Source organism: Varanus komodoensis, unplaced genomic scaffold (assembly GCF_004798865.1).
Source record: "Varanus komodoensis strain SLA01 unplaced genomic scaffold, ASM479886v1 scaffold6_4, whole genome shotgun sequence".
Lineage (NCBI taxonomy): Eukaryota > Metazoa > Chordata > Lepidosauria > Squamata > Varanidae > Varanus > Varanus komodoensis.
The window spans coordinates 13,831,691-13,859,656 of NW_025336347.1; the positions used below are offsets into that span (position 1 = coordinate 13,831,691).

The 27,966-nt window shown below is 40.1% G+C and overlaps 1 protein-coding gene across 5 annotated transcripts in view; it reads right to left on the reverse strand.

Moving 5' to 3' along the window:
• Positions 1–27,966, reverse strand: part of ATXN7 (ataxin 7) — a 103,252-nt gene that overhangs the window by 46,436 nt on the left and 28,850 nt on the right. For 4 of the 5 annotated variants that reach the window (XM_044451891.1, XM_044451890.1, XM_044451893.1 and 1 more), the window contains exon 4: positions 15,902–16,006. The exons of the other annotated variant lie outside the window; for it this stretch is intronic. In XM_044451891.1, coding sequence (XP_044307826.1) covers positions 15,902–16,006 — 105 coding nt within the window. The remainder of the gene's footprint in view (positions 1–15,901; positions 16,007–27,966) is intronic. 5 annotated transcript variants of the gene reach the window in all.

Sequence of the window (27,966 nt, forward strand, 5' to 3'; positions counted from 1 at the left end):
AAGAAAGAAAGAAAGAAAGAAAGAAAGAAAGAAAGAAAGAAAGAAAGGGTGCTTATGTCACTACAGAGTCCCTTTTAGCCCTGTTGTGCAAGCTGCCCCTGCCATTTGTGGAACACTGACTTTGAGCTTCTGGGGGCGAGATGAAAGGAGCAGAAATCATTGTTTCTGGAAGGAGGCAGGCAAGCGCAGCTCACACAAGGAGGGTCCACTCACCCTTGTTTTAGGGCTTCTCCTAGGAAATACTAAATTTTCCTTGCCTAAGGAGTAGACCCTGCTTGTACAGAACTGATGGGACCCACCAATTGTGGAAGGAGATTGCTGTAAATGCCCAGAACAAGTTCCAGAAAAAAGCTGTTTCTAAAAATGCTTTGTTTCATAAAATGAATTAGTCATGAATGCACTATCAGTTAAATCAGGCAACCGCAAATTGAAAATATATTTTCAGGAGAATCCTACATGGAAATATGCCTATTTAATAAATAATGGGCAATCTCCAATAGGCACTTCACCCCCAGCAATTCCATTGTAGCACATTGATTTTATTCTACAGGTAAAACTGAGCATTTGTGCAATGGGTATATAGCTCTTCATAGGCAGGCAGCAATTCAAGACTCTATTAGGCCCACAGCAGGAATCTTGTATTTACTTTATTTGGATCATACAATAAGCCATGGTGGGTTAATTAAACCATAGAATAAGCCATGGAGAACCAGGTTGGAAGAGTGCTTGGTTCAGGTGACACATTAACCTACTGTGATATATACACTAGAGTAGGCTATCTTTTTGGGTGAACCCAGTGCGTTGGTTCACATGAAACATTAATCCCATCCCCCAGGAATTTTAGCCGTTCACTGTGGCTAAAATTCCCCTTTGTCTGACAATCAGGCACAGAGGGGAATAGGGTCCCTCTTCCTCCTCATTCAGTTCTATTAAAGTATCCCAACAGACATGGCAGAAGACATGAAGGGAGCAGAATAACAGCATTTTGGCACTTTCAGCCTGTAGGAGACTGCAGGCCCACTTTGCTGCCTGGTTCTTCTGCAAATGCTGGTGAAAGCATTAGGTGAAGCAGCAGCAGCAGCAAGCAAGGACAGAGCATCTTGCTGTGGGCTCAAAATCTGCACTGTACTACAGCTAACCAGTGGGGAAGAGCCAGGAGGTATCCTCAGCTGGGTTGCCTGGGCCTGTAGTCTCCCACCACCCTGTCCTCAGCTAGCACAGGGTCTATGGGCACCACCCCACCAGGGGTAGGAGGGTGAGCAGATATCTGCAGCACCCTCTTCACAACTCCTGTTGGAGGCTTGGGAAGCTGGTGCCGGGAGTGCACTGGTGCCACTTGCCTTGTGCACCTCCTTGGCTAGAGTAGCAAGACATTTTTTTTACTGTTCTGACCAAGGGGCTCTTCTAATTTAGGGCTTTGCTGTGGCTTGGCATGTCTTCCTGGTTAAGCCGTGGTGGATTGTTCTATGATAAGAACAATGATAAGCACACTATGATAAGCCATGGGTAACTGGCATGGTTTATAAGTCGTTCCAGGATGGCTTATAAACCACCACTGGTTTGGCTGCCATGTTAATTCACCAAGGATGATAAGCCACTGTAGGTCATTGTGCTATCTGAACCCAGTCTGTCACTAAGAAGTCCACGGTTTACAGTCACTAAGAGTTCTTACTTCTGCTTAATAAGTGAAGGGTACATGTTTTTTTCAATCGTTCTCACATCACTTGTTTATTAGATTAATATGGCTATCCAAGTGGTGATACTTCATTAAATGGTGTTCTATTTTAAAATAACTAAGTAATTGGTTGGAGTGTCTTTACTGAAACAAATCTGACGTTTAAGTGCAAAATGCTTCTGGGACCATGCCAGAATGTTTCTTGCAACAGCTATAGAATTGCATCGTGGCTTGCCAAGATGAAATTAAATCAGGCATTACTAGAACTAAAGATTAAAATCCAGCTGCTGGAATTTGGAATTGGTGAACTACTGTTTGAGGAATGGAAGAGTACTTATATGAAACCAGCTGAAGCTTCTAATGGTAATTTGCTAAATTATATAATTAATTCAGGCCTTTTGGTAGTCAGCCACCACATGTGCCTGTCTAGCATTAGCTTGATAGGCTGAAGGTCTCTTTTGTGAAGAAACAGAGGCACTACAGATTTTATTTTGGCAACTAGATCACAACAGATGGAGGATTTAGAATTCTGAATACCACATAAAAGCCAACAAGCTTCTCAGAAACTATTTTTATACTAATTGCCATCTGAGGTACAAGCAGCAGGTAAAAGTGACTTTCCTCCTTATGTATAATCTAATTGTACTTGTTATCAAACAGCATATCAGTGGGATAGGATCATGAATAACATGAGCATTTGAGCAGAAATATTTGAGCATAAAAATTAAAGTACACTTAATAGGGTTTAAATGTTATGTTGACACTTCTACCGAAATGCAATGTGGCTGTGATCTGTAACAATGCCATCCCTTTGACCAGGAACCCTGTGAAGGAACTGAAATACACTGAGTGTGTGGACTTGAGGTTGCCACCCTGGGACAGACTGGAGATTCTGCTGGTATACAGACCACCTAGCAAAATATCTGGCTGAACTCACAGAATTGGATTCAGAACTAGCATTGGATTCCCCCATGCTGTTAATCCTGGGAAATTTCAACCTTGCTTTTGAGTCCAGTTTGTCAGGGGCTGCTCATGTGTTCATGATGACCAAGAGAGCCACAGGTTCATCCCAACTGCTCTCTGGACCAATACTTACTTCTGGATACACACACAATACTGTATCTGGTTCTGGACAGCTGACTTTGGAGACTGAGGTTTCTATGCCTGCAGTCTTGCCTTGGTCAGATCATTACTTGGTCAAGCTAAGGTCACAACCCTTTCTTTGTGCTCCTGCAGAGATGCAGAACCTATTAGGATGGTCCACCCTGAAAACTTATGAATCCGATTAGCTTCCAGTCAGCCCTAGGGGGGTTCTTTGACCCATTCTGCAGGTGATCCTGTTGAGTTCCTGGTCACAAAATGGAATTGAGAGATGACTAGGGACATGATTGCTCCCAGGTGTCCTCTCTGCCCTGCTTCCAAAAGAGCTCCCTGGTATGTGGAGGAACTCCAGTGCATTTAATGAGAATGATGATGACTGAAGTGGCAACAGCAGAAATAGATTAATCTCTGACAAAACACTGTATAGAGAGCATTATGGCAGTATGAGCAGTAGAAGCAATAAAGAGGGGTTTCTTCTCTGTTCATACTGCATCTGCAAATTCACTTCCAGCAATGCTGTTTAGGAATATAAGGGACTTATTTCAGGCCCCAATGCCCCCTAACCTATCTTTAGTGCCATCAGTTGTTTGCTGTGACACTTTTAACAACCATTTTGCAGATAAAATTTCTTGAATAAGAGCCAAGCTTGATGTGATCCTGGAGGTGAAGATTGAGATAGAAATGCCCAGCAATCCCATGAATGGGGTTATCTTAGATCCATTTCATCTTGTAAGTCCTGATGACTTTGACAGGCTGCTTGGACTGGTGAGATAAACCACCTGCTCTCTCAAGCAATCTTGGCTGGTAGTCTGGGGGTGGAGACATAGATGAAGATGGAGCTATTATGTTATCATCAATGCCTCCTTTAGAGAACACATGGTTCCCGTCTGCCTAAAGGAGGCTACTGTATGGCTCCTCCTTAAGAAACCTAATTTGAACTTCCAGACCGTAACACTTTAGACCAGTGTCAAATATATCATTTCTTTGTAAGATGATTTAGAAGACAGTGTCTCTCCAGTTTCAGGGAGTTGTGAGTAATACTGACCTTCTGGATCTGTTTCAAACTTCATTCAGAGCAGGATATGGAGGCAAGATTGTTCAGGTAACTCTAGCTGATGTTCTATGACTCAGAATTGACAGGGGGAATGTGTGCTTGTTGGTTCTGTTGAATCTCTCAGTAGCCTTTGAGACAATTGACCATAGTGTCCTTCCGGATTGACCGAGAGAGTTGGAAATTAGTGGGCCAGCCTTCTAGTGGCTCCATTCCTACTTCTCAGGCTGATTCCTGACGGTGATGTTTGGAGACTGACTTGTGAAGTCCCAGGGGACTCCATTTTGTCTCCAATGCTGTTTAACATCTACATGAAGCCACTGGGAGAGATCATCCAGAGGAGTGATCCAGAGGTGTTTGCAATTAAGGGTTCGAATCCAGGGTCAGACATATGTCAACCAGTTCTAGAAGGGGTTGCAGCTCCCTGAAAGGCTGTGTTCACAGTTGTGGAGGTGCTGCTTGAACCAGCCCCTCAGATGTCAGAACAGACAGAAGCTGTGGTCAAGAGTACCTGTTGTCAGCATCAGTTGATTTGCCAACCTCATCCCTTCATACAGGAGAATGACCTGGAAACAGCAGTGCATATGCTGGTAACCTCTAGGCTTACTTTCTTCAACATGCTCTACAAAGGACTATCCTTGTACCTACTCTGGAAACTGCAACTAGTTCACAATTTGGGAGCCTCCATCATGTCTCCTCTTACCCGCCTTTTTACTAAGCTAAACAATGCCAGTTATTTTAGCTTTTCCTCAAAGGGAAGTTGCTCCAACCTCTGTACTTTTTCTAACTCAATAACATCCTTTTTCAAGTAAAACGACCACAACTGAATACAATATTCTAAGTGAAATTGTACCAGAGATGTGTATAAGCGGAGTAAGATTTTGCCAGTTTTATTTTCCACTTTATTCCTAATTATGCCTAGCATGCAATTTGCCTTCTTTGCAGTAGCTGCACTGACATTTTCATTGAACTGTCCACTAGTACCTTTTCTTGCTCAGCCACTGCTAGCACACCAGTGTATACTTGAAGTTGGGGTTTTTGCCTCAATCTGCATTACCTTGCACTTACTTTGAAGTGCATTTGACATTTTGATGCCCATTCTCCCAGGTTAGGAGAGATCCCTTTGGAGCTTCTCAAGTTCCTTTTGGTTTAACCACCCTAAATAGTTTAGTGTCATTGGCAAGCTTGGCCATTTTACCACCTACTCCTAATCCCAGATCATTTATGAATAGTTTGAAAAGCATTGTTTCTAATACCAAACTCTGTGGGACTCCGTTGGTTATATCTCTCCATTGGGATAAATTTACATTTATTTCCACCCTGTCTCCTATTCTTTAACCAGTTAGTGATTCATAAGAGGACCCTCCCCCCTCCTCCCCCGCACATGCACACTTGTATTCTATGGCAGCTTAGTTTACTCAGGCGCCTATGGTAAGGGACCTTGTTAAAAGCGTTCTGGAAGTCCAAGTAAACAATGTGTATTAGAGCACCGCATTTTCATGCTGACACCCTTAAAGAATTCCAGTAAGTAACTGAGTAAATACTTTCCCTTGCAGAAGCCATGCTGATTTTTCCCCCCAAGCAGGACTTGTCCTCTATGTGTGCACTGAGTCTATCTTTTAATAATGCTTTTTAATTACCTTTAAAGCCCTTCATGGCTTGGATCAAAAATAACTTCAGGAACACCTTTGCCCATATATTCTGCCTTGCCCACTAAGGTCTTCTGGGGATAATCTTCTGAAGTTTGCTTCTGCAAGATTAATGTCAACTATCCAGAGGACTTTCTCAGTTGCTGTCTCTAAACTATGGAATGGCCAGCTGAAAGAGATGCATCAGATATCCCAGACTGCTACCTTCAACAGGGAGTTAAAGATGTATCTCTTCTGAGAAGACCTCCTAGATTAGTTTATTTAAAATGCTTTAGTTGAAATTTTAATTATTGTTGTTTTTAATCTTTTGCAAACTGTCCAGAGCCTATGGGAATGGAGTATTATATAAATATTGAAGGGAAGGGAAGGGAGAAAGAAAATATGCACTCCCTTTTAAATTTCAGAAGAAAAAGTGCTGAAGACTACTGACATGCTAATGAATTTTAGCAGCCCAAAGTCACATGCATCCTATGTTGACAGCTACTCATATAATTCAAAAGAACTGATTTTTCCCAATAATATTCTGAGGACACCTTCCATTTCACTGTTAATATTTATTACTCAGACATTAAAAATACTTCAAGGACATATATCTATTTTTTTCACATACTTGCTAAAGATAATCAACTGGAAAAACATGAAATACAACTCTGAAGCTTGGCTAGCATTGTATTTATAATTGGCATACATTAACTTTTTCAAATGAAAAATTTTCTGCTCCACACTACTGCACTTGTTTGCAAGACTGCATTAATAATCACTGATAAACTCTCAGTCAAAGTCAATACACCATTAAAACAGTTGTGCTTTTAACCGTAAAGCAATGGCTCCAACATAGCAATATTTGCTTATAGTAAATTCATAACAAATAACATAGCTGCAATTCATCTTATACACAGTGCATTATGAAATTCTCTCTTCAAGAAAGGATGCAATTCATAAACAAAGAATGTTAGAAAAGGTATCTTTAGCCCACTCACTTGTGCCATTAAAAGCATCATTTTGGATAATTGGCATCATTAATAAACAGGAAGAAATACCTAACCAGTAATCTTCAGTCTACCACACCTGAACTAAACAGATGGTAACATATACAATATATGAACGTTCAACATATTCCAAATTAGCCCTATGAAGAAGTGTACTGTTTAGCTAGCATACACAGTATTCTACCATATTTATCTTGTTTGTCCCTAAAACAACTTTGTACAATGTGATACTCTTAATTCCATTCTACTGACAGAACTGAGGACAGATAATAGGAGCTTTGGAACATAGAACTATATAACCTGGTACTGGTTGTGCTTCCTTACAGAAATCGTTCACTGAAATCAAACACCATATTAAGTCATGATTATGGACATTCAACTATAATTTGGTGCAATGCCCAAATCAAGTTTGCAATAAGCCAGCAAGCCAAAGTCATTTTAAAGCAGGTTTGCATGTCATAGTGTGTATTTGATATCTGCATTAAACAGCTCCTCAAGACTGCTACATCTGGAGACAGGACTGTTGTGCAGACTTGAAAACAAAAGCAACTGTAAACCATGATTTAATCTATATGTTAACAGAAAAACACCCAAAAACCATGGCTTGGCATTACTGCTTAAGTGCTCAGTTCAAATCTGTGAGATAAATTTTCTATAAACACAAGATCCCACAAAAGTACAAATGTATATCTTATTCTGTTCCTTTCAATTATTTGGCACTTTAACTTTTTATTTTCCTCCCAAGTGGTCTCATAAAACTTGACTTTGTATTGCAATATGTCTAACCTGGCAGTTATAAGAACCTTGTCTTTTCATTCAATTATTACAAAGACTTTATGCTAAATCCAATGTTAGCCCTTCTTAGAGTAGACCCACAGAAATGAATGAGCCATTCATCAGACATAGCTAATTTAAGTCCCACTCATTTCAGCTGGTCTATCAGAATTTAACTTTCTCTCCATGTAGATTTCATTAGAAATCTCTATCAAAATATTATATTTACACCAAAATAACCAGAGGAATATTAGGTCACTTCTTTCAACTAAATAAACAAAGCTGTTTCTAGTTTGTTTTGCAGTGCCTACTTTCCTCTCAACCCTCACCCATCTCTGCTTAGTCAGTGTATGTCTGTGAAAAATTATGTAACAGGGTATGTATATATGTGCTTAAGAAACTCTTATGTTATTACATATTTACAGAGGACCAGATAAATAGATTTCTGGGCTGTATCAATAAGCAGTTTATTGAAATTGTCCTAAAAGGAGAGCAATCAGTGTTTCCTAAATATCCCTCTACTCCCCAAGTTACAGCAAAATTTTAGTTCATATTCATTAGAAGTAAGTCCCACCAGGTTCAATGGTTCAACAAGGTCTGCAGCCTAGTTTACCTTATGGCTCTCCTAGTTCAGTACCAAGTCTGCTCTACAGGTGAGTATGTAGAGAACCTTTCATGTAGGCACATTTCTGTGCACAAGATCTGTGGCCTAAAATATTTGCATGAATAGAACAAAAAGCCTCTGGTTCTCTCAACTTTTTGGAACTTCCTTTCCAGATCAGAGTGGGAGGATGAAGCACTGAGGGAGCAATATTGGAATCAAATAGCCGTAATGAGGGTGCTAATAGGGTTCCAAGATCTCTGGTTTTGGGTAGCTGTGGTCTATGGGGAGAAGGCTTTCTCTATCTTAGCCCCTCCAGGAATACTGCACTTCCCATTCAGATATCACATGTGAAGTCCTCCCACATAATTTAAGAAACTAGACTGCAGATTGGTTATGAACCCCACTTATTCTTCAAAGAAACTGAACTCTACAGAGACTAGTAGTAGTTTCAGATAATAAGGGTTTATTATTATTTTTAGAGTATTTAACATATACTAAGTACTCAAGATAAGGTCTCCCTAAAGCCTACAGTATTTGCTGAAGTTAACTTTTGTTGGTTAAAAAAGCTTTGAAAGATTTAGAAATAGATCATTATTTTTTAAAAAATGGAATACCTCATTATTTATCATTTAAAAGTGATTCTTTTGAGAAAAAGTATGTGATTTGCACATCATGCTGACACAGGCAATAAAGCATGATTAGTTAATTGCTGTGAGCAAAGCCCACAATGCGCCTGACAGATGCCAGCTGGGATCTTGGGATTTTGCAGTTTAAGTCCCTTTCCCTGCCATGACTGGAAGCCATTTTGGCTCACTGCACGTTTTGTTTTTCCCCAGAGGTTCAGCTGTGTATATTTCTGCAGGAGTGAAAATGGGAGCCTCACCTGGATAATATCCTGGGAGGTGGTGTTGTTATGTGCTATCAAGTTGTGTCTGACTTATGGCAATCCTATAAAGGAAAGCCCTCTAAAACATCCTATTCACAACAGCCCTGCTCAGCTCCAGTAAATTCAAGCATGTGGCTTGCTTTATGGGATCAATCCATCTCAAAGCAGATCTTCCCTTCCTCTGCCTTTGACTTTCCCTAGCATGACTGTCTTCTCCAGAGAGTGTTGCCTTCTCATGGAGTTTTGTCATTTTTGGTTCTAGGGAAAAATCAGGCTTGATTTGATCTAGGACCCACTTGTTCATCTGCCAATCTAGGGTATTTACAAAGCTCTGTTCCAGCATGTTTCTAATGCATCAATCTTGTGTCCTGGAAGGTACTTGCTGTCAAACTGCAGCAAATAACCATCATGGGCACTGACCCAGAGAGGCACCAAATACAATTTGGGGTTTGTTTGTTGGTTTTTTTTTTTTTTTGCACTTCGCTTTGTCTTGATAACTGTCAGAAGGTGAGCTGTCAAACGCAAAGCAAAGAGGTAATGATTTTTGCTTGCCTAAAGGCATAGGGAACCTCAGGATCTTTGTGTTCCCGATAGGTCCCAGTGTTCCCAACATTTCTGTCTATTTCCAAGACTCAAGGTGCTTATAAAAGTGCAGCCCATCCCTTTTTACTGGGAAATGGAGATTTAACAACTAGCTTTCAAAACTCTGATTCCTTTAAAAAAGGGGTTTTATGTTTTTATCACAGGGGCAGGAGAAGATTTCTCAGCCTGACTAGCTTAGTGAAAAAAAATCATTCTGTGGAAAGTGATCTGGGTTCAGGTGACATGAGAGCCAACCATGGTTTGTTATCCAGGGTAGGTTGTTGTGTCATGCAAACCAGGTTACTAAATAGTATATGCATCCACTCTCCCTTTTGTGCTATGTTCCTAATAGTCTGCAAACCACAGCAGCAGGGAGTTATAAAGTTCAAAGCCATATGGACATACTTAGTAATGTTATTCCTTATTAGCAAAAATGAGCCCATTAAGAGCAGTAAAATGTCCAAGTGTAGGCATATGGACATATTAAAGACCAAGCAAAGAAGAAGGCAAATGGAAAGAGAGCTCTTCCTGGCTTTTAGGCTGCAAGATCTTTAAAAAGATAGGAGGAAAGAGTGGGATATAAATGAAAAACTATCATTATCACCATCAAAAGTAATGGGCAGGCCTGTGTTCCCAGTTACTGTATTCTTCCGTGTATAAGACGCTACTTTTTCTTAAAAACATTTACTTAAAAATGGAGGTGCGTCTTATACACAGGGGGCCAAGAGGAGTACCGTGGGCGCGCATGGGCAGGGGGGATGGTGGCAAGGCAGCACATGCAGGGGGCTGGGGGGATGCGCACGGGGGCACGCCGAAGCGCTGCAAGGGGGCCAAGCCACACGCACGTGGCACCAGCTTGCTCGCTGGAGATCGGTAGGAAAAGTGAGGGGTGTCCTATACATGAGGGCGTCTTTTAGACAGAAAAATATGGTGATACTTATTCTGATGTTTAGTGTGATGTGTGTGTGGAGGGAGGAGAAAGGTGTGTACTTTGAGGCTGTCAGAATGACAATCTCTGCACAAAAGAAAACTATTTGAGTTTCAAATCTTCCAGGATTTAGATTCTGGTGTGATCACCTTTAACACTGTTTGGAGTACTGTAAATTATATTATTGATGATTGCTGTCTCATTGTGTTTTATGGCACCCAGGGAAATTGTATAGAGACTATTATAATAAAATCAAGATTTTAAAAGCTATTCATATGAGTCTTAAGCTATTCGTATTGGAGGGGTTCGTATGAGACTTTGAGTCACCCTGAGAATGAGCTACAGTTGGTTGGTAGATCACAGACCAATCTGTAGTGAAACTGACAGACAAATGGCTCACTGTGCCTGCTTCTTCCCATCCTTCTGCCTCAATATGCCAGTCCAGCATCCTTCTCTTATCGCCCCATTGCTATCCCCTTTTGAATGCAACTTTTTTTCTCCTGAGTCCTCCAAATGCTTTGTTGGGGTTATATATATATTTTCTTTCTGGGCACATACATGTGCACAAATGTCTCTGTACATTTCGACTGTTATATTTTGGAGGTACACAAGTACATACTTGTGGCTGTCCAATATGTGTATAGTCTTGCCAGGTTGATATCCTTGTAAGTTTCAATTGTCACAGGGAGCCTAGTCCAATTGGTAACTCTGATGGAAATTGGACTGTTTATGCACAGTTGCCAATTAAATGTCTTCAGGAGGGGGAGCAGGAGAAGCAAATGTACCCAAAAGAGAGTAGTGACTAGATCTACCCCTTGACAAAATAACCCTCTGAATTCAAGTTTTGAATGAACAATTCTCAGTCCCTTTCATGTTTTCAACACTTTCCCTCCATTTATTTCCTAACTATGAAATTTACTTGTATTTACTGGTCAAAGAAATGCTCAGATTTGGCAGGCTGAGAAACAGGTACAAATGTCACAATTAGGAGTTAAATATAGAGGAAACTTGTATTTCCCCTCCATTTACCTTCCAGCCATGAAATTTGCATGTATTTCTCAGTAGACAAATCTGTGCAAGTCTGACAGTTCAAAGAAATAAATCCTTATACCGGGGGCAGATGGAGCAAATGGGGCACCAGCACTCACACGACTTGCATCCATCTCCCCCAATGAATCTTCCTTCAAATGCCTTCTCAGTTTCTTTTAAAATTGTAAGGGAACCACAGTAACTGTAGCAGTGAGTGCTCCAAAAAGAGCTGCAAAAAGTGTGTGTAATAGAACTCCTTTCTGGAACAGATGAAGGCACAAGTGTCAAATCTGGAGGGCACTGAGAACAGCTGGCCATGGCCTTTTCCATTCTTTCCCAGATGCCCATAGCTCTTCCATTGTTCCTGTAGGTGAAATGCCTCTTTTCAAGTTCAGTTACTGGTACCAAGAGCTTTAAGCTAAAATAAGTTGGCGTTTTTGGCCTTGTCCAAATTGTGCCACCCACTACTGGACTTCCCCTGCCCCAAGATTCTCCAAAACAGAATTCAGTCTTTGGGATGAAAGAAGCCCAACAACGACAGTGAAAAGGTGACAGATTCAGTTGCACCTTAGAGGCATGGCCTGGTTCTGAAACTTAATGTTCCCTACACTTCTTGAAGGAAATAAAGTAACTAACAGTGTAATCCTATGCATCTACTCAAAAGTTCCCCTGAATGCAGCCTGAGGTTAAAATGCCATGCACACTTTCCTGGAAACAAATCTGTAAGCATATAAAAGGAGAGCACAAAATGGGAAAGCATTTTTTTTACATTATCCCTCCTATATGTGAGCCATTCAGCTCTGACCTGAAACTGAACTAATTAAATCATCACATGCTGAAGAACTATATCTATCAGTTAGAGAATAAGGAAAAGATTATAAATTATGTATTTACTCATTGCAAATACAGAAAGAATATAACTGCTCAAAGCAACAACTGGTAATTTTTCAGGTGATGATTCACAAGCATTTTATAAGCAAATGTCTTTAAACAGGTAACTGAAAAGTCCAATTAAGTATGAGTAAGAGCTACTACCTGGGTACAGTAGTGTGGCTAGCCATATAATTTAATGCAGAAGAAGGAAAGACCAAAGAATATGGAAGTTGGCTGACAGGAAAAAGATGGTGCATTTCTTCTCATGCTGCTCTAATTTTTTTGATTAAGCATTTGGTTTTGAAAGTCTTAACAACTTTTTTACAGTTATTTGCATAGGTATCATGAAAAGAAGGTAAAAACTAGCTAAAAGTGAGAGCCAGTGTTGTGTAGCGGTTAACAGCATGGGACTGGGACTCAGACGATCTGGGTTCTAGTCCCTGCTCAGTCATGGAGCCAACTGGGTGACTTTGGGCCAGTCACAGACTCTCAGCCCAACCTACCTCACAGGGTTGTTGTTGTGGGGATAAGATGGAGGAAGAGAATGATGTAAGCTGCCTTGAGCACTTTGTAGGAAAAAGCTAGGATATAAATAGAATTTTTTTTAAAAAAAAGTCCCCTTCCCTTTACAGAGGAACAAGAAGCTCTGCCTGAAGGCAACTGGAACTTCTGCAACAGACTGTCATGCAACTTCATAAAAGAACGCAAATAATTTGTACAAGTTGTCACCCAATAGGCTGGATAAGGGATAGGAGCCACAAACTACCTAGAAGGTAATGAAAAACAGGTGGAATGAATACTAGGTATGAATTAAAGCTACCTGAAAGCTATAAATGAAAACCTAAGAAAAGCCACAGTGGATCAGACCAAAGATCCATCTAGTGCACAACTCTGTACACATGATGGCAAACCAGCGACCCACATGATTCCTCAAGCAGGACAGACACAAGGCCTCCACTTGCCCAAGCACCTCAGTAACTGGTGTTACTCCTCAGTAACTGGTGCATGCCACCTTTGGTAAAGGAGGTAGCACATAGCCAGCAAGGCTAGTAGCCACCGATAGTCTTCTCTTCCATGAATCTGTCCAATCCATCTTTAAATCCATCCAGATTGGTAACCATCACCACTTCCTGTAGCAGCACATTCCATAGTTTAACTATATGTTTTTATGAGAAAGTACTTCCTCTTATCTATCCTAAACCTCTCACAAATCAACTTCATGGGATGATCCTGGGTTCAAGGGTTATGGAAGAGAGAGAAATTGTTCCTTCTCCACTTTTTCTACCCCATGCATTATTTATCACGTCTCCCCTTACTCTCATTTTTTCCTAAACTAAACAGTCCCAGTTATTGTAGCAGCTACTCAGATGGCAGCTGCTCCATCCCTTGATCATTTTTGTACCCATCTCTGTACTCAGTAATGTCAATGTCATTTTTCAAGGTAAGACAATCAGAACTGAAGAAAATATTATTTATTTAGAATTTTTGTATGCCGTCCCATTCGCATGAGCCTCAGGACAGCTTACATACAATAAATAAATCCAATACAAATAGTACACATAAAATCCAGATTCACCCTATTACACTGTGTGGTCATAACAAAGAATTGTATAAGATCTTGGCAGTTCTATTTTCTCCCAGGTATTGCTCCTAGGCAGGTAAACTGCCCAATGCCAATATATATAGCCATCAACAGTGGCACTTCTCTTTCTTTTTCATCCATTACTGATATTTTATTAGATTTATCCTGTCTTTTTTCTTACAAAGAACTCAAAGCAGCTTACATATTTCTCCACAATGTTATTCCCACAAAAACAACCTGTGAGAAAGGTTGGGCTGAGAGTCTGTGACTGGCCCAAAGTCACCCAACTGGTTCCATGTCTGAGCAGGGACTAAAACTCAGATCACCTGAGCCCCAGTCTTGAGCTCTTAACATTACACCACAGTAATATGTTTTCCTACATTACTTACATGTATACTTTCAAGGGATATTAGTGCACTCATAACTCCGCCTGTTGCACTATACTATGACAAGTTCAAGAGACATTTAAAGTAATTGATTCAGTATAGCTCAGCACCATTTGCTTGCACATATATAACATTATTCAGTTATCACTAGTGGAGAGATATTCTCCAGTGCGTTATATTAAATTTCTAGTACCAGTTGTATACCATCCATATTATGATGGTAAAAAATGTTTCCATAAGGAACTTGGTACTGAAACAACAGCTGAATTCTACTAAGCGCTTGATGCTAGCACTATCAAGCATCAGTACTATAAAACAATTTTTCCCCTATAGTAGCCCTGTAAAAATTGCAAATTCATGCAAACAATGTTATTTTTAAATAGGAAAACTTGTAATTAAAGCCCTAAACGGCTTGGGTCCTGGCTACCTGAACGAGCGCTTACGTCCATATATGCCCGACCGCCCTTTGAGATCTGCGGGAGAGTCCCTTCTCCGGGAACCCTCCATGAAAGAAATTAGGAGAGTAAGTACCCGGAGGAGGGCTTTCTCTGCGGTGGCGCCCAACCTATGGAATTCACTCCCCAAAGAGGTCCGCCTGGCACCGTCGTTACTGGTTTTTCGGCGCCAGGTAAAGACCTTTTTATTTAAACATCATTTCAATTGTTAAAACATATGATCTGGCCAGGGCAACTTCTTCTTCCTTCTCTTTCTCCCCCTATATTTTTATTTTATACTGATAATTTTAATTTTATATTTGTAAATCAATGTATTTTTTGTATTTTTATATTTAATGGTAATTTATTATGTACTATTGTATTTCAATGTATTTTATCATGTTGTAAGCCGCCCCGAGGTTTCGGCAAGGGGCGGCATAGAAATGTTATAATAATAATAATAATAATAATAATAATAATAATAATAATAATGAAGTAGAAGATAAACTATTGCATTCAGCATAATCATCAGTTAATACTAGCATAACCAAATGACATTTCGTATAAGTTTTTCTACAGTCAGGCTAATAACTTGCAAAAACAATAGCCCTCTACTACATTAGACACCACAGTGAAGTATATAAAGACCCTAATAATCTGCTATACTTCTGAAATCTTCACATTCCATTTTTTCTGTAATGTATAAACCCTGGCCACCCTCCAACAGACTAGAAGCCATTGGCAGAAAAGTTTTTCCTCCTACACTCTGCAGCTCCCCAAATATGCTCCAGGGGTTTGGGGGCCCCTCTGAAGCAGATTTGGTTGGTGTGCAGGGAGTTTCAGGGGTGAGGAGGGCATGGAAATGACACTGAATCACACTCTGTATTATTGCCAATGTATAACTTCAGTCAAATGATACTGTGCTGGAGATTCCTACTCTGACAGCACAGAAGAGGTCAATGCAGGTAACGTATACTCGACTTTAAGGGCAGAGCAACACACATGAAAAAGGAACCTCATCTGAAGGAAATGAAATATATTCCTAATTTTTACATGTAAAAGGTGAATAAGGTAAACTCCAGAGGGGTTTTTTTTCCCAACAAGAGAACACAAGTCAAATAACTTGGTTCTTTTTTTAAAGTGGCCTGGAAATTTGTATTTATGGTCCTTTTATACTTTAACATGACAATGTATTCCAATGCACAATTCAAATTTGCACAATTCATATGTACTCTATCTACATGATGCCATATGCACCATCAGCTTTAAAGATCATAAAGAAGGATAATAAAAAATTGCCAGGCTTAATGCTGACTTCACCTCACCACTAATGATTAAAAAAATGGTTCAGCACTTACCATAATGTGATTGAAATGCCTGTGGTTTTACGACCTGATTACAGTGGTTACACATCACCAAATAGAAATCATCATGAGCTGGGCAAAGACCAAATATTGGCATATCTAAAATAAAAAAGACAAAGGATATGTCTCACAGCAGATCATAATAACTTTATATTTTAGGTAAGAGAACCACATGATGTCAAACCAGTGAATCATTGAGGTCAAATTTCAAAAGCACCATGTGGGGATGGGCGAATGAACACGTAATAGTTATGGAATGAAATATCACAACAATGTATTATTTTCTTCAAGACAAATAATAAGATGGCTAATTACTTGTCATTATCTTTGGGGTGTTGGGATATAGAATGATTTTGCATCACCTTAAGTGGAATATCACTAACTTTCTTGTAAGTTATAAGAAATAACTTAAAATATCAGTTCAAACTAGACTATACTTTTTAATAGCGAGTTTAAAAGAGCATGTAGGTAGAAGAAATTATTAAATGAGTCTGAGTATTTAATTATTTTCTGAATTTGTAACCCTATACACACACACACACACACACGGGAATAGCTGCCAAGGAATACTGTAGAACTACATATATTTTAAAGGTAGAGTTTTTCCTAAAAAATGTTAAGTATCTAATAGTTTTAATATTTTATTTCATCCAAGCCCTCTGATGTAAAGATGTGCTGCATTTGTAAAGGAGACTAGAGAGAACTGAACAAGAAATGTAGGTGCACATTCCAAGATTTTAAAAAATGGGCCTTCCATATCTTCATATAGGCGTTTTTCTAACCTTTTAAGAAAATATGAGTGAGATTTTTGTTTTATTTTTAAGAATTCCCTTTAGGATTTTCAGTGCAATGGCTTTTTATATACAATCTCCCACATTACAAACAGTAATATGCTAAAAATTTATCACCACATAGCTTCTAAGCAGCCTCTGATTATTTAAAACTAATAACATTCTCATGTATATTTGATGACCAAGAGAGCAAACATCTGACAATTAGATAGCACCTAAGGGGTCACAGGATACTGTTACATGCAAACAGCGTCTTCGTGCTATAACTCAGGGAACTACATTTGATTTAAATACTAGTTAGTAAGTAAACTAAGCTCTGAAACTCTTAGTTTGAATTCTGGATTGATCTCACTAGACCACAGTTCTGGCAACACTGAGTAATTAAAATAGTTTTAAGAGTAAACAATGAACAGTAACCATCTCATTCCCTTAGCCCATGCAATAAGGGACAACCATTCTCAGTTCTGTAACTTGTAACAAGTTTGGCATAGGCACATAACAGAATGGCATTTAGGATCACTGTTATCTGGAGAAAGAACAAACACAACACACAGTGAACAAGACTGGAGTAGTGCATAATCTCCAACAGTATCTTTTAAATGGGTAGAATAAGATTTTCTCATTCAGTGAAGTATTTACTGATATAAGGAACCTGCTACTGAATACTTAAACAGAAATTTGGAGTCAAACGTTACTACACATCCCACAAGAAAAACATGTCCCCATTAGCTCTAGCTTGAATCACCACTTATAGTATTTATGTACGGAACAAAGATCTGGGTATGAAATGCTATTTTAATATTAATTTATTCAGTATTTAAGAAATATAGCAACTAGTGGCAGTTTAATAATAAACTAATATTTGCAAAATGAAGTTCATATTTATTTGTCTTCCCTTAGAATGTTAATTTCATTTACTTTAATTGCTAATTTATATGGGGGGGAGAGAAGGAAGTAGGAGTGAGAGTGTTTCAGAAATATTTATTTTATTACTTAGTACTTGAGATCAATATTAACCTTAAGTATTCACTGAAATTAAATTAATTGAATGAAAAAATGCATTTGTTTCTGTGACCTATATACACTCTGTAAGAGCCTAATACTGAGTTTCAGTAGCCATCATGGGTTCCCCTGTTGAAGGTACTAAAAGTTTACAATAGTAAGAAAGGCTGCTAATAGGAATTTTACTAAGAACATATACAATTGCCCTAAAGAGTTGTTGTTTCATCTAGTAAGGGAATAAAAACAACCTTTAAGTCAGGATTCTTGTGATATAGTTCATAGGATTCATATATTCAGCCTTCACAACACATCTTTATTTTGTATGCAATCAATCCAGCTTTTTATTCTATTAAAAAGGTTTCTCCTTTATAACACTGTAACTGTACTTCTGGCCTATTCTTAATAAAAGGAAAAAGAATCCATATGATAAATTGCATCTGTAGCCCATGCATCCTCCTTCTAAATATTATCAACACAAACAAGTAAACAAGAAAAAATCTGGTTCTCCAGTGAAAAAAAGCACAAAACCCTTTGGCTTAAAGAAGGAACTATGTTAGACATCAATGTAATTATAATATAGAAAAGAACTTTGGCATGCTAAGCCTATTATCAAGAGATTTCACAATGCTACACTGAGGGGGGGGGGTTCATACATAACAACAAGCCACAGTGGAAACTGCTGGCACAGCATGCTGTTACATCTGAACCCAGCATCCATGGTGAAGCATAGTAAATTTGGTTTGGATAAAACCACATGGAGAAACAAGAGCTTGTTGTAAGGTCTCCACACTTCACCATGGTTTGCCTGAACACAGTTATGATGTTTGTGTGTGGTTTCCATGTGTCTGCTACAGAGTTTGTAGAAACTCTGCCAGCTTCAGCAGACAATGACGAGTATGCCCATGCTCCTTATTGTCCAAATCTTCCCAGAGACAGTTGGCAGCAGCCTTGTGGTGACTGGATGCTCTACATTCCCTTTCTTCCCTGGACATTCCAGTGCCCAGCTGTGGTGATGGGATCTCACTAGCAGCAAGGCCAGACCACCTCCAGCAGCAGCGACTGTGAAGACGGCTGTGCCCGACACTCCTCCCAGACTGGTGCACTGCACTGCACTACAGCAGTGCCTGGTAAGTGCACCACCTTTGTGCAACACAGAGGAGTCCCAGTCTCTTCCAAGGAAAGCTGCACTGCATGCAAGGAGCACAAGGGCAGCATACAGAGTGTCACCAACAGGACCAAAATATCTACCGGTTTGCCTCCCACCCTCTCCTCTGCTCCCACCTTGTCCCTGACAATCCTTGGGACTCTCGACAGGTCCCACCATCCCCTTACCCCCGCCCCCCACAGCTGCAGGACAAACAGTGTCTTGGCAGCTTGCTGGGAAATCTTCCCTGGCATTTGCCCACACGGGCATCCTTGGGAGAGCCTGCCCAGTTGGACATGGCTCCTCCATTTCTGGCATGAGCGCCTCTACCGATGTGCTTGACTGCAATGGGGAGGCAGCCCCAAGGCTGCATGCGGAAGTCCTGAACATATGCAGTGATAGAGGGGGGCAGAGGTTTGTGTGGAGGGTGCGCATGCGCACCGGCATGAAGCAGGCAGCAGCAGGGAGTGTCCCTACAGTGCTCCTCTCCATCAACAGTGCTCTAGTGAGCAGGCAGTTGGCTCTGCTGAGCAGGAGGAAAAGAAAAAGGCAGCTTGCTGTGACCATGCCCAGGAGAACAGGTGGCCCTGCCAGGGAAAAGCAGGTGATGCAGATGGTAGCACTGAATGTTGGCACTGATTCTGAGCCACAGGGGCTGACAGAATACTTGCTACCATTTGGAAGGGTGGAAACCATACTATCTGAACCCAGGTCACAAGAGGAGATACCATGCCATGCGATTACTGTGAGGCATTGCTTAGCGTTATGTATGAATGCACCATGAGTAGCACTATAATTCCAGTTATAATTCCTTAGTCATGTTCAGCAATGAAATGTTAAGCTATTTAAAACAGACAGACAGACAGACAGACAAATAAATCCAGAACTCACCTCTCCTTCCCTCCATGAAATAATAGTTATTAGATTTCTATACTGCCTGTAGCTGAAACTTTCTGGACAGTTCACAACATTTGAGTCACCCACTCAGATTTCGATCTGACCAAAATTTCCAAAGTTTAACTTCCAAGGTTAGCCAGGATAAGGCAATTTAGGCTATTTCCAAATCCTAAAACATCCTGCTTTCTCTATTTAATCAGATAACATGAGCTCAGCACTTGTGCGTCCTGACCAAGTGGATGGCAGGGTAAGGAAAAGGGAGGCACACATTTCTCCCATTCTTATAACAAATTTAAACGCTGAATGCACAAATGTATGTATGCATTATATTTATTTCCCACCTTTCTTTCCTTTCTTCCTTATTTTACTTCACTGTTGTGGCAAATCTACAGACCAAAGTTGATTTCAGATCGTTATTTTCTCTAAACCTGCAACCATAGTTTCCTGGTTCAGGTGTAAAAGGGAACCATGGTTAATTAAACCAGGAAGTCTTCTACAGCAGCACATGAATGTGAGGCAGGGATTGCATGAGGATGAAGCATGTGGGCATAAGACTTACGCGTATCTCAGTTTAGTGATGCTATGTTCAGACAGGACATATAAGCCACGGCTTGTGCAGGCTTCTATGAGAAGAACCCTCGTGTGTACTCATACATGTGTATTACATTACCTCATACATGTGTATTACAAGGTGTTGGTATATAAGAGGTCTTATAAACAAAATAGAAACAAACCTTTCTTCCAAAAATATTTTCATAGGCTGATTTCAAGTAACTAATGTAAATATCAAATCAGGTAAAATTGGATTCAGTGATATTTAAAAAGCCCATACAAGACTAGAATTAAGGCAATCCCATGTTGGCTCATATTCCACAAAGCCAGGAAATTGCAAGGTAAGACTGATAGCTTGAGAAAGGGAATGATGTTGTTTAATGTCACATATTCTACTTGACTTACAACTTTCTCTCCATGCAACCAATTCTCCTAGGTCTTTCAGGCCCGAATCCACAAGCAGCAGACTGGGTGTCTGGGACCAGCAAATGTCCCATATTGTCCTAATCCTATTATATGAAGCACCTGAAGCATACTACACTACTAGAGGAATCCATCTGTGAATGGACTCATGACTTAAGCAGGCGCAATTTGTGATGTTGCATAACCTTTTGGCTGGCTTTGTTCACCTGGTCAGAACCTGTCAATTCCAGGACTCTTTCTTCATTTCACATTATGTGCTGTGCAAGATCAGGGTCAATTATCTCCTCTTCTTCCCCCTTACAGGCTTGTCAGTGATGGAGAGGGTCATCCCAGGAAGCTGACTGGTAGAAGATCCATGACATATAAAAGGAAGTACCTCTTCACACTGAGTACAGTCACAATTCACTTCATTTGGACAGATTTAAAATTTGGAATTCACCAATTTGGGCAGCTTTAAAAGGGGACTGGAAAAAATCCATAGGAAATGGAAACTGGGGCAAGTAGAGGAGGAGGCTCAATGCAGAAGGCTTCTTCGCAAGGCTAAGGCTGATTATCACTTTCAGAGAATATCAAAGGGAATAAAAAAAGGGTGTCTATCGACATGCAAATAGAAAGAGGAAGGGGAGACAGGGGGTAGGACCACTTAATGAGGAGGAAGGAGATTCAGTGACTGGTGTGAGGAAACAGGCACAGATGCTAAATGATGTTTTTGCCTCTGTGTTCACTCCAAAGCAGAATGGGAGAGATCTATGGGTGGGGAGGGGGATGAGGCCAGGGATTTAGGGGCACAGATTAGAGTTACCCCCCCCCCAGAAGTTGAGGAGCTCCTCAGGCACTGGACATTACAAAGGAGCCAGGCCCTGACGGGTTATACCCAAAGGTACTTCTGGAGTTGGTGGGAGTACTCTTGTGCCAGCTGGCCTCCAGTTTTTGCACTTTTTCAAGCTTTACAATGACCTTTTCAAGGTAAGTTGACCAAAGCTGTACATAATATTCTAAGTACAATTACATCAAAGATTTGCATAAGGCATGTATGATCTTCGCAGTTCTCTTTTTAGTTTCTTTCCTAATTATGTCCAACATGGAGTCCATAGTAGTTGTGTACAATGTTCTCATTGAGCTGTCCATCACAAACCCAAGATTTCTTGATCTTGATCTGTCACTGCTAGATCAGACTGTATCAGCCTATACAGCAGGACTCCTGTACCCTATGGTTCAGTTACTGCTGTCAATTAACCATGGTTGATCTTGGTCGAAAAGCGAAGTCATAAAGTGCCAATGAGAAGTTGTAAAGTAAAGAGGACCCCCACCCTCTTTATTCTATGACTGGTAAGTTTGTTCAGGAGCCTTTGATGAGAGACTTTGTCAAAAACCTTTTGGAAGTACCAGATCACTTCTATCTGTATTAACATTACAGTAACTCCCAAGGCATGACCAATATCCATGGTTTGTTTCTTGGAAGAGGGCAGGTTGCTGGAGCTTATGTTAGCTCTGCCGACTTGTCCAATTCCAGAAATAAGCATTTCTGCCAATTTCAGGTTGCCCCCTGAAATGCTAAATCTTTCTTGTCCAAATGATGGAACTGAAAGGATGGCTGCTCATGGGCAGTCCCCGCTGGATATTGCCCTTTGTATATTGCCCTTTGTTTCTCCAGGCCAGCACACATGAAATGACACAGAAATGTATTCTTTTGACCTGTCCTACTTTAAAGTCATTCCAAGTGTTCCAATTAAAAACTGTCCAGTGTCTACTGTCCAATGTTTGAATATTTAAACCATACTAAGCACATTTCTCTTAATGTTAAACCAAACTGAACATTTCACATTAGCTACCTTGGCAAAGCAAAAATGTTACAAGATAAACACACATACACACCCAGAGATTTAAAAAAAATCAAAATGACATCTTTTTTTTTTTTTTTTAACCCTGTTAGTCCTTTTGAAGTTAATGAAGCCTGGCACTACCACTGTTTATTATTTTATTTCTTTATTAAATTTATATACTACACCCATAGTTCCACATGGTGCTCTCAGGGCTGTTAGATTTATTGTTGCCCAACAACACATATTTCCTGGATGGTTTAAATGAGTAGCAAGGAAATGCTCACCCTGCTTCTTAGGGCCACTTTCCTTTTGCTGGAGGTATACACTGACAAATGTAATGCAGAAAAATCTTTTGTGGATAAAAGACAGCATCTTATCAGAAGCTTGAAGCATTATCCTTGCTTGGTAATGCTATATACACATGTGCATGCATGCATCAGAAGCTTGAAGCATTATCCTTGCTTGGTAACGCTTTATACACATGTGCGTGCATGCACGCACACACGGGGGGGGGGGAGGAATTGTAATTGATGAGGTCACATAGAAATGAAATGAAAGAAGCATTGACAGTAACAATTCAATTAAAACCTTCTTCATGCATTGAAGTGGGATCTAGTTCATTAAACCTTATGCCATAACAAATGTATTAATCTTTTAATCTGCCACAGGACTCCTCATAGTTTTTGTTGCAACACAGACTAATGCAGCCAATCCTCTCAAATTATTTAAAATGACAGCTGAACAATGCAAACATTCAACTTCTTAAAACTAAACTTATGACCTTCATATGGATTTGTGTTAATGCACGATTATTTATGGCTTAATACAAGAGATCAGAGATTACGCAGTCATCACAAACAGTAGAATCCAGGTGATACCATCCTTTCTCTCTCCAAACTATATACTTAGCCAATATGGAAAATCTTGTACTCCTATTTTACGCCCAGCTGACTAGGTCTGCAATGTGTTCAGTTATGAAATTATTATTTATGAGTCTACAAATTAGATAGCATGGACATAGGAAGCAAGGAAGCTGCCTTATACCAGTCCATTTAGTCAGCACTGGCAGCAATTCGCCAAGATTTCAAACAAAATTATTTCCAGCATTACCTGTAGATGCCAAGGGTTGAACTGAGGGTCTTATCTGCATGCAAATAATGTGCTCTTACCCATAAGTTAAAATTCTACCCCATATTGCGGCATTTTCCATCTGATAAACTATTTTATGCAGCAACTACCATCCCATGCTTCTGCAAAGCTACACACACTTGTTACAGTCTGGCCTTATGCATGTTTACGGAGAAGCAATTTCCACTGGAACTTCTTTCCAAATAGAAGTGTTCAGGAGTCTTAGCCTTCAAATAGGTTTTGCTTAACTGACTAGTAGATATATACTCTGTCGCTACAAAGTAGGTACAACTCTACAGTACAAAAAGCAGCAAAGCTGCATGACCAAAGGTTCTGAATTGTGCTTCTCAGCATGAGATAGGGTAATCAGTGAATTTAGCTGTTTTTTCAGGGTTGCATTCAAATTCTTAAAAAATATGTTCATCTATGACGTCAAATTTTTAGAATACCATTACACTCACAAGAACACTACAAGGCAAGTTCAAGAAACAAAGCGACAGAAAAATTGCTGTTGCATGGCCACTAGAAAAAAAATAACAGAAAGAAAGTCATTTTAACCTATAGTTTTGCATAAAGTAAGGAAGTATGCTACCTACAGGAAGCAAGCTTCCTCTCTTATCAGACCTATAGAACCTTCCACTCTGTTAGACTGCCAAGAAGCCACAAGAGAATATATGTTATATATTACAATTTCCCATATTTTAATAGGTGTGAGCACAGTTATCTGTACTTACTGCATTAGTACCAGCATAATAATATTCCATGATAGACTTTGCACTAGCTATTGTAACCTCTTTCCTACTGTCTGAAACTACAGCTCTTGTATGATAACAGCATGTGTCAGGATTCCATGAAATATCACTTCAAAGAGCAGCATTGGGAATGCAACACAGCATTACTCATTTTTCAGCAAGTACCTGTGGCAGCAAGTGAATAGGCTTATTAATAACAAGCTATTAATGGCTTGTAAAATTGGTCATTATGCATATATTTTGCTTCATAAACAGAATGAATGTCTGATAAGCCAACAAAACCTTTCAGCTAACTCTCCTATCTTTTACACTGTTCAAGCATTAAATTCAAAACAAAAACACAAACAATATACATCTATTATAAAATCACAGTCATTCACAGTACTGAGCAGCTTCATCTGAAACAATCTCCCCCGCCGCCCACAAAGTTATGCAAGCTAACTATGAGCAGTTCATTTCCTACAACTAATTCAGAGGCTGTTTTCAACTTAAGATTAAGAAAAAAATAAATGACTGATAACAGAAGGATGAAGTGGAAAGTTAACTGGGCAATATGAATTAGGAAACTAGGCCATTTTCAAAGAGCAAAGGGGGGGGGAGAGGGAGGGCTGAAATAACAGTGCTTTATTCAAAGAGTTTAGCTGTATTCACTCCTCTTTATTCTATCAGTTCCTTCCCAGGCACATCTGTTTATGTTCCTATGTTTCCATCAACCTGACACATGCAAGTACAGTCACACTGAAGCTCTCTGAAGATGACCTTTCTGACACATTTTGAAAATTGGTCCCCTTTAAATACAAATGGACAGAATGAAGGGTGAACACAGAATAAAAAGAGTTCCATTAGATTTGCTATTGAGATTGTCACTATAGAATTTCCAATCAGCTGACTGATTGGTGGAAGTCACTGTTCAATTTCTTCCAGACAGGAAAGCTTGGTCACTATCCTGACCTTTTGCCAAATACCTAAGAGTATTAAATGCATCGTTCTCATAGTTCCACAGGTGCCCTTGACACAGCAACAAAAAGGAAATGACCTGAATGGGTGATGCATTCTAACAATGTCATTGTCCACTTTGTTATCTGAGTTCCAAACAAGATGATATCCCTTTTGGGATACTAAAAGTACAATCCTATGACCTCTCAACATTGTTGGTGGGGGACATGGGATTATTCAGAGGTGAGAATGTGAAGTTCAAGCCCCCAACTCTGCCCTCCCTCACAGTTGAAACAGAAAAAAAATCATGCCAGCTATCTTTCCAAGGACACAACTGGGACCCAGAGAAGTCAAAAGGGGGTGTGCCACAAAGGTAGGAAAGGGAAGAGGCTAGGGCTGCTAGCTTACATTGATTCCTATCAGCATCCAAACCTCCTTCCCTCTCCAGCAATTAATTCAGATGGCTAAAAATGGCCCTCTAGATAAAATAAATAGCATGAGGCATGGCAGCCTCAAGAGAGTGCCACTGCCACACCTTGCTCCATCCCGTGGATGCACATAACCTTAGAGTTCAAAGGCTTACATGTGTATGAAGTGGAAGGCATCAGATTGTGCCCTAAGTCTATTAAGCAAAGAGCTAACAATCATTGTATGTGATCTCCTTTATTCTTCAAACTACGCAGGCTGATTTCTTCCCTTTGTGAAGGATTATTTAAAAAATCTCACTAAAAGTGCTTGAAAACAGTTTCTTATGCTTCTTTGCATGTCTTCAATCATCCACTGTCACTAGAACATTTCCTGACTTTGTCTATGAAAATATCACCCTCCTTCTGCAGTTGCAGTGCATCACAGACTTAGGTGCCCCTTATTTCAGACTAGCAAATGGATCCAGCATTGCACAAAGTGGAACAGCCCTCATTCCCCTTTGAATTTTGCACACTTTGTCTTGTTACAATCAGGAATTGAACTGGAATTAATTGGCACTGTTACTTCTTGGTGTGCACAAGATACTCAACACTGTTAAGGCACAAAATACTTCTATTGTAGCTCAAAAGTTAAGTAAACAAAAACTAACTGGCACCTTTTGTCAGCATAAGTATTCACACCCCTGAGCCAACCCGTGGTAGAAGCACTTCTGGCAGCAATTACAGCTATGCATTTTCTTGGGTAAACCTTTATCAGCATTGTACATCTGGATCCTGTAATGTTTGCCCAGTCTTCCTGGCAAAGCTGCTCCAGCTCTGACAGGTTAGAGAGGGCCTGAACAGCAACATTCAAGTCTTGCCACAGATTCTCAATTGTTTTGAGGTCTGGGCATTGACTAGGATATTCTAACACACTCAGGTGCTATCTCTTTTGAAACCACTGCAGTGATAGTCTGGTTGTGTGCTTAGGGTCACTGTTTTGTTGGAAGGTAAATCACCCCAATTCCAGGTCCCTTCCAGAATGAAGCAGATTTCCCTCTACAATTCCCGTTCTTGGCTCCAAACAACTCATCTTCAATCCTGAACATGTTTCCAGTCCCTGCCAAGGAAAAGAATCCACACATCATCATGATACCACTTCCATGCTTCACTGAGGGGTATGGTGTTCTCACAACAATGAACAATATGTTGCTTTGCATCACACAGAATTTTGCAGCAAAGCCGAAAAGTCCAATTTTGGTTTTATCAGACAGAGAACATTTTTGCAAGTTTGCTCTGTCTTCTGCCCACCTTTTGGCAAAATCCAAATAGGGCTTGTTTCACCAATGACTTTCCTCTGGTCACTCTTCCATACAACCCATCTTTGTGGAGTATCTGGGTGACACTGTCCTAGGGGTGGCTTCCCTCATCTCAGCTATGGCTCTCCTCAGCGCCTTCAGAGTTCCCACTGGCCTCTTAGTTGCTTTTCTGATTAATGCCCTCCTTATGTGGTCATTTTGGTGGGTGGCCTTCTCTAGGCAAAGCCATGGTTGAGTATATTCCATCAACTGTGCAATCTGGGGGATGTTCGTAGTTTGGGATAATTTTTTTTAACCCAGCCTTGGTTGGGGCTTCTGCAAAACTTTATCCTGGAGTTGTTTTTGATAGCGCCTTAGCCTTTGTGATACTGTTTCTTTAGATATATTCCTCAACAAATTACAGGGCCTTCCAGAAATAGGTATTTAATCTGAGGTCACGTGGCACTGGAATTTTGCCCAGCAGACTCTATGCGACTACTTACAAAATTTCTGGAAGCGGTGGACTGCATTCAAGCTTATTCAGGCAGGTGGGATGAATACTTTTACAACCAACAAGTGCTGGTTTGTTTTTGTTTTCCTAATGTTTCTGCCAGAATAAAAATATTGTGCATATTCAGTGTTGAGTATCTTGCGTACATCACGCAGTAACAATGACAATTCAATTAATTTTATTTCCTGGTTGTAACACAATGAAATGTGGAAAAGTCAAAGGATGGATGTATGAATATTTCTGCAAAGCACTATACAGCAAAACCTTCAAGCGACTGTCAGTTTCGGAGAAAATTTTACCTGAGTGAAGGCATGCCTGCAGGCTATGAAAGACTTGGCACAATGCATCTCCATAACTCCATAAGGGAAGGACAAGTCCATTCCATTACCTTGTGAAGA